This window comes from Procambarus clarkii, chromosome 44 (genome assembly GCF_040958095.1).
Source record: "Procambarus clarkii isolate CNS0578487 chromosome 44, FALCON_Pclarkii_2.0, whole genome shotgun sequence".
Classification (NCBI taxonomy): Eukaryota; Metazoa; Arthropoda; class Malacostraca; order Decapoda; family Cambaridae; genus Procambarus; species Procambarus clarkii.
This window is the reverse complement of record NC_091193.1, coordinates 19,519,147-19,525,721: the sequence shown is the minus strand read 5'-3', so window position 1 is coordinate 19,525,721 and position 6,575 is coordinate 19,519,147. Positions and strand designations below refer to the sequence as shown.

Genomic DNA, 6,575 nt, shown 5'->3' with positions numbered 1-6,575 from the left:
TCTATGTTCACCAATTCCACATTCCATAACATGGCATTTACTCACATTAAATTCCATTTGCCAAGTGGTGCTCCATATACTTATTTTGTCATTTACATTACTAAATTCATCTTTTTTTTTCAGGCCGTCAAAGGTACAGCCCTGCTCCTGTGCCAGGTAAGTCCACAACAGGCTCACCATAGCCCGTGCTACTTGGAACTTTTTGTTCCAAGTAGCGAATCTTAAACAACTGAATTCATCTTTTGCTATCTACTTTTGAATGACACCCATCAAAAATTTTAAAAATTTAAAAAAAACTAAAAATTTTAGTTATTGAAAGTGTGAATCGCTGCTTAAATTTCCAAAGATTGACATGGTCTTGCAGTATTGCTGACCTCATTCTCAACTTGCAATTAGGAATCCCATGTTCAGTCCTAGGTGGAACTGAAATGGTGGGACTGAAATGGTCAGACATTTCCTTTCATCTATTGTACTGTTCATCTAGCAGTAAATGGGTACCCAGGAATCATTTAACTTGTGGGGTTGCATCCTGGGGCCCCCCTTGATACAAGCCCAAAATATTTATATGCATAGGCTTCCTGTCTCTGACAACAGGAATTATTAAATCTGGGGAACACATTTTTCAATAATTAAAACATTAATAACTTCATACAATTCATAGTGCATTTACAATGGTGAGAGCCAAGGCTAATACAGTACAGTACCTGTATTGATAAAATTATATATTAATGGCACTAACAAATAATGGAAAATCATTAAATTAAGACCAAGTAAACATAACAGTGAAAGGACACAGGATAATTACAAATAACAGCTCAACAATGTCGAAATGCACCAAAAGACCTTTAATGGGCCATGAATTAAGCATTTTAAATGCACACATTTTTAGAACCAGTCAGAATAAGAACAAAATATTCAGATTAAACCATTCTAACATAGGTATTTAAAGCTCCAAAAATAATGAATCCATACCTAATACTACACAGTACTGTACTCTTAATAGCACATATGTATATTAGTTAATATGTAATAGTTTTAAAAATAATTTAAATAAAGCTAATTGCGCATAATTGGAAGTCTAATTAATCTTTCATAAATTTTATCTGTCTTTCAAGAGTATTGTTGGTTTAAATTCACAAGGTGCACCTTATCATATATGAATACCAGGTGACCTATTAAAACTATTGGGCATTCAACAAACAAATGTTACCTTCCAGTTTAAAACATCATATTAGGTTAGAACATTTAAGGTGCATGTAGCTAACTGGAAAGAATTTTTTCCCCCTTTTTCTCCTCTATTATATAATTTATTTTTGTTAGATAATATGCCTAGTGAATAAAGCTGGTCACCTCAAGATGACTGACGTAGCACTATAAACAACAATGAAGTAAAAATAAAAATAAAATAGCAACACACGTTAGGGTATCATTTTCAATATACTGTACATGTAAATACATTGTATCCTTTAGTGTTTAAGTTACCAGAAAAATAAATTTGGCTTTAGAGAGTACAATATTAGCTACCAATTATTGCTCGTGTTAAAATTCACAAATGCCAATTTAAGATTTAAATGTGTTAATTAAAAATGTAAATTTTGATGTTCATATTTTGAGTAGCCAGTACAGTACAGTACTGTATAGATTAACATTGTAGCATTACTGCATTATTGCTCATCTGGTGCTTTTAAGCAATTACTCCATTCATCGTGAAAATAATAAAAAATCTATTGTTTATTCCAGCCACATAGGATTAACCCTTAGATGATGGCTCACGTCAATTTATGTTTTTCAGTGTATGGAAATTTATGAGAATTGGGTTCTGCTAATAAATCTCTATCCAAGATTTGACATTTCTCTGGCTATTGTTACCAAATAATGATAATCCTTGCTCTTATACATATCCAGTTACTGTGAAGCATATGGTATCACTCAAAATTACTTGGTAAAATATTAAGTTTGCAACCAATTTTGGTACTTTCCTTCAGTCACACATATTCATTAACCTTTCCTTTTAATTATACAACGAAGTAAAATATGGGGTAACTTTCCTCAAAATTTTACGAACTGATATCATGTTAAGTAAATTCTGTATATATCCAAGGACATTTATGAATGTTCCCCATTTCATATTTTTAATTTGGTTGGGCAGAATCTCAAATTAAGTTTCGTCAAATAACCTTAGACTTGTGCACTACAGGTTTAAAACTAAATAGATGTGCCAAATAAATTACAGTACGTTTCTAAACGCGCTTAATGCTGAGGACTATGTGGGAAACACTGGCATAGACTCATGTAATTAATAAACAGGAATTTAATGATCTGCCTTCTTCCCAAGGCACAAAGAATACAACTAATTAGCTTTGTTTTCTCAAATGTATTATTCCCCAAAATTTAAATGTTAGCACTACTGTATACTTGTGCAAGAATATTGAAATGACATGACATAGAAATGAACATGCTAATCTATTATATTTCTACATTATAGTAAATAAAACTTCTCCATTCATTCGATATTCTTATGGCTACAACCACTCTTGGCCAAAGTAATCGTTATACTAGAGCTTCTAGTTCCCGTATATATCCTAAAAAGATCCATTATTGATTATCTGTTGCTTTCTCATTTGTGCTAACATTTAAAATTAATAAATTACAATTTTTACAACTTTTATACAAGAATTTAGTGACCAGAATTTTGTGACGACTGTTTTGGGTGTTAATAGATTTTCACTACAGTAGTGTAGATGTGTGGTAATCAAAATCTACAAAATGCAGCACCTTTAGCCATAAACCGCTTAAGATCCATGTTAAAAAAAAAAAAAATATGGACTTTCAAGAACTAAACAGCTTTAAACCTCAAAATTACGGTAAATCCAACAGGTCAGTTTGATTCTTGTTACAAGATTCTTATAAAGAACACATGAATACTGCATTTTTAAATGCAATACTGCCAGTCTTGCAAATTTAATTGTAAATAACAGGAGAAAGCATTAGCAATTATCCCATTTGCATTAAAACATTTTAAATATTTAGCAGTAACTAAACTTTAATCTGCATTTGAAAGACTTAGCGTGCACACACACATTAATATGAGGTGTTATAAGTAATTATTAAAGGCAGCAAGCCGGGGGGGGGGGAGCCAGGAGCACCATGTGACCCCCAACACACACACAGCACAGGGGCACATCTCATCATACCAGCCTCGTCGCCAAAATCAACAACTACAGTGCTGTTGTCAAGTCAATGAATCAGTTACAGTACCTGGAAATGGTTAGCTTTTTACACAAATATTGGGAGCGAGTTAGTAGAGAGGCCAGCCCACGTTACTGTACCTTAGCAGCCAACACTCCAAGCTAACATGACCCACTTATAATAGAGAATTTAAGCTAACCAGGCTCAAGTCAACAAAAATGCGTAGTTCCGCTACAATTTTAATCAGGTGTACATAAATTGTAAAGTCAAACGAACTTGCCACACGAATTATGACCTTCATTAAGTAAAAGCATTCTCAAACATTCGACTTCCGTTCGACCCCATGGCCATATGAAGTACACCACTATAAAGCCCTCTTCCAACTTTTAAAAGCCCCCTTTGCTAAAATTATATCGTTCTTTATCTTACTGCGAATACAAAGGATAGATTACGTAATATTATGAATATATACTCTAAAAAAACCATTAGGCATCGTAAAGCATTTGTAACAGCTCCGTCAAGCAGCAGACGCCATTTAGGTTGCCCTCAAGTAACGAGAACCATCAGAACCGTTGTGAACGGGATGAAAGAAAGAGAATTTATAAATCATGTCGATGGCGGCAGGGCAACGAAACGTCGCCATGTCAGGCGGTGCAGCGAGTCCCGAGCCCACCACACTGGCACCCACCAGCTGGGGCCGCCCCCGCAACACACCCTCCACCCACTACTCTCACTTAACACCTTATTTAACCCCTTCCACCTCCCCCGCCCCCACCGCCTCAAACTGCCTCTTACCATACATAACTTATCGAGAGCATCACTGATTTTTGAAAATGCCATTGAGGGCAAATGTGGTCAAAACAAGGTCGGGTCGGGCAATGTGCGTGTGTTGCGGGGACGGGGGTGGCGGCGCAGGGCGCATGCGTGCTGCCGCTGGGAGGAGAGTCGCTGTAGAGCACCCGCCACACCGGACCTGTGAAAATGTTTGCCTCACCCTCACCACATACCACATCACCACTGCCTACGCCGCTCTTGTTACCACACAACGTTGCTCTCCGTGCTGGAACCACTGTTTTGTGACTTTGAACTTCCTCTAGTGCTTTATTTGGGATAAAATAGACCGATATATTGTGGCCCACCTGACGGCCGTTGTCAGCCATGGCGGCCCGTATTAAGAGCTGTAGCTACGGTGCTGTGCTGGTAAATACCATTTTTAGGCTGATAAAGTGATTCGGTACATCCTCAAGATGCTTACATTATAATCTTGGTCTGTGCACGTCAATAATCTTCTTTTAATTTCTTCAATGGAGCGCTGCATGAGGCCGCGCGTGTGGTCACGTCGGCGCAGCGGTGGTGACTGGTCGGGGCGGCGACATGGACTGGCGGGACGGGGGATTGTGGGTAACTGAGCGAGCCGGGGAGTCGCCGAGCCCGCACGAGCACCGTGACGTCACCGTCACCTGCTGACTTGCGCCTTCCTATTGGTTGTGAGGCCGCCAGAAAGGCGTGATGTCACAGGGACGTCACGGACACATCACTGGTAGCAGGGCGGTGTGTGATCGGGAGGCGGGTGTCAGTGCCGGCCCGGGCCGCTCCTCTGCTGCACAGATCTGTACACCGCCGCGCCGCTTCGCGATAGTCACGTGCGTCGACTACGCCTCAGAAACTAAAAGTCTGAAAAGATAGAATAGTACCGAATTAAATGTCGTTTCCTTTGTAAATTGAATATATAATTTAAATTTATAAATATTTTTTTTACTTGAAATATCACGTGGTAAATTAAAACCACGTGCCGCAAGATTTCGATCATCCATTATTCCTAGTTTTGTCATTCAGTGTTACTCCTTCCTTCCAATACACATTTAATGAGGAATTGATGATGTAAGGTGTCTAGTTTCTTATTTCAGGCTGGGCTTGAAGAGAACCCACTCCAGGTACACCATGCTTATATGTGTGTGTATGGACGGTCTGCTCTCCCGGTGACAATTTAAGTGTTCTTGAATATTTTTTTTTTACTTAGCCAGTAATGCTTCATATATATATATACACACACACACACACACACACACACACACACACACACACACACACACACACACACCACTTTCAAAGCTAACATTTAAAGTCCTGCCTCATCCATTCCGCGGAGCCTGGCAGCTTGGCACCATACAGGGTGCTGTCGTTTCTGCTCAAGTTTGTTTTCCTGTCTGCATAAAAAAAAATTATAAATGGCCAAAATATTTAGACACGCTGACCTGAAAACTAATTGAACTCAGATATTTATAGCTTTCTTGCAACAAATTGGCTCTTAAGAGTAAAACTTCAGCCTATATTTATCACTGTAAAACACTACGTCAACTGACCTTCCCCCAGCAGGCAACCCACGACAGTTGCCTAATTCCCAGCTACCCATTTTCTGCTCTGTGAAGAGAGGCAGCAGGTGTGGAGAAATGTACCCAAACGTCTCCCCCTGCCATGGTATCGAACCATGGCTTTCACCAACAAAATCAGTTTTCAACTGTAAATCTGCTTCGTTGACCACTGAGCTTTTTCATATTCTTCAATAAATTTTTGGCTTACTGGTGATGTGCTGAAGAGCACTCATGCGTGTATTTTACTTTCTCTGGTTCTTTGCAAATACATAAATGATTGAGTGACAGAGAAAGGGGAAAAAAAAGAGGATCCTGTAGAACAGTGATCAGTGCAATAGGTTTGTAACAGAAAGGTGCCGGTTCGAAACGAAGGGCGAAAAGTACTGGGCACAGTTTCCTAACACTTGGTGCCTGTATTCACCTAAACGGGTAGCCGAAAGTAAGGCAAGTGTTGTCTGTTACCTTCTGAGAAAGTCAGTCGTTGGCCTAGGCGGGCTAGCAAGCTTTGTGTCCCTGACAGTCTGAAACCAAGCCAACACTGAAAAACTATCTGTCGATATAATTTCTATATATGGAAAACATTTATCTGAGCTTTGTATAACACGGATTCCTACCCCCTTTCCCCTCCCCGTATATAGCAGCACGTGGCCTAGTACCTGGATACTGACGGGTGTAAGGAATGTATAGCAGCACGTGGCCTAGTACCTGGATACTGACGGGTGTGAGAAATGTATAGCAGCACGTGGCCGAGTACCTGGATACTGACGGGTGTAAGGAATGTATAGCAGCACGTGGCCGAGTACCTGGATACTGACGGGTGTGAGGAGTGTATAGCAGCACGTGGCCGAGTACCTGGATACTGACGGGTGTGAGAAATGTATAGCAGCACGTGGCCGAGTACCTGGATACTGACGGGTGTGAGGAATGTATAGCAGCACGTGGCCGAGTACCTGGATACTGACGGGTGTGAGAAATGTATAGCAGCACGTGGCCGAGTACCTGGATACTGACGGG

At 39.9% G+C, this 6,575-nt stretch overlaps 1 protein-coding gene and 1 long non-coding RNA gene across 5 annotated transcripts in view; one reads left to right on the top strand and one right to left on the bottom strand.

The window, feature by feature from the left end:
• Positions 1 to 4,577, bottom strand: part of LOC123745315 (mucin-5AC) — a 26,038-nt gene extending 21,461 nt beyond the window's left edge. For 2 of the 4 annotated variants that reach the window (XM_045725737.2, XM_045725738.2), the window contains exon 1: positions 4,445 to 4,577. In XM_045725737.2, coding sequence (XP_045581693.1) covers positions 4,445 to 4,507 — 63 coding nt within the window. In that variant the 5' untranslated portion in view covers positions 4,508 to 4,577. Of the gene's footprint in view, positions 1 to 3,661; positions 3,850 to 4,444 lie in introns of those variants that run through there. The other 2 variants (XM_069300743.1, XM_069300744.1) reach the window with 2 other exon arrangements.
• On the top strand, positions 4,095 to 5,289 carry LOC138350257 (uncharacterized). Its single transcript, XR_011222029.1, has 2 exons — positions 4,095 to 4,389; positions 4,500 to 5,289. It is a non-coding gene; the product is annotated as an uncharacterized lncRNA (long non-coding RNA).
• Positions 5,290 to 6,575: the final 1,286 nt, after the last annotated feature.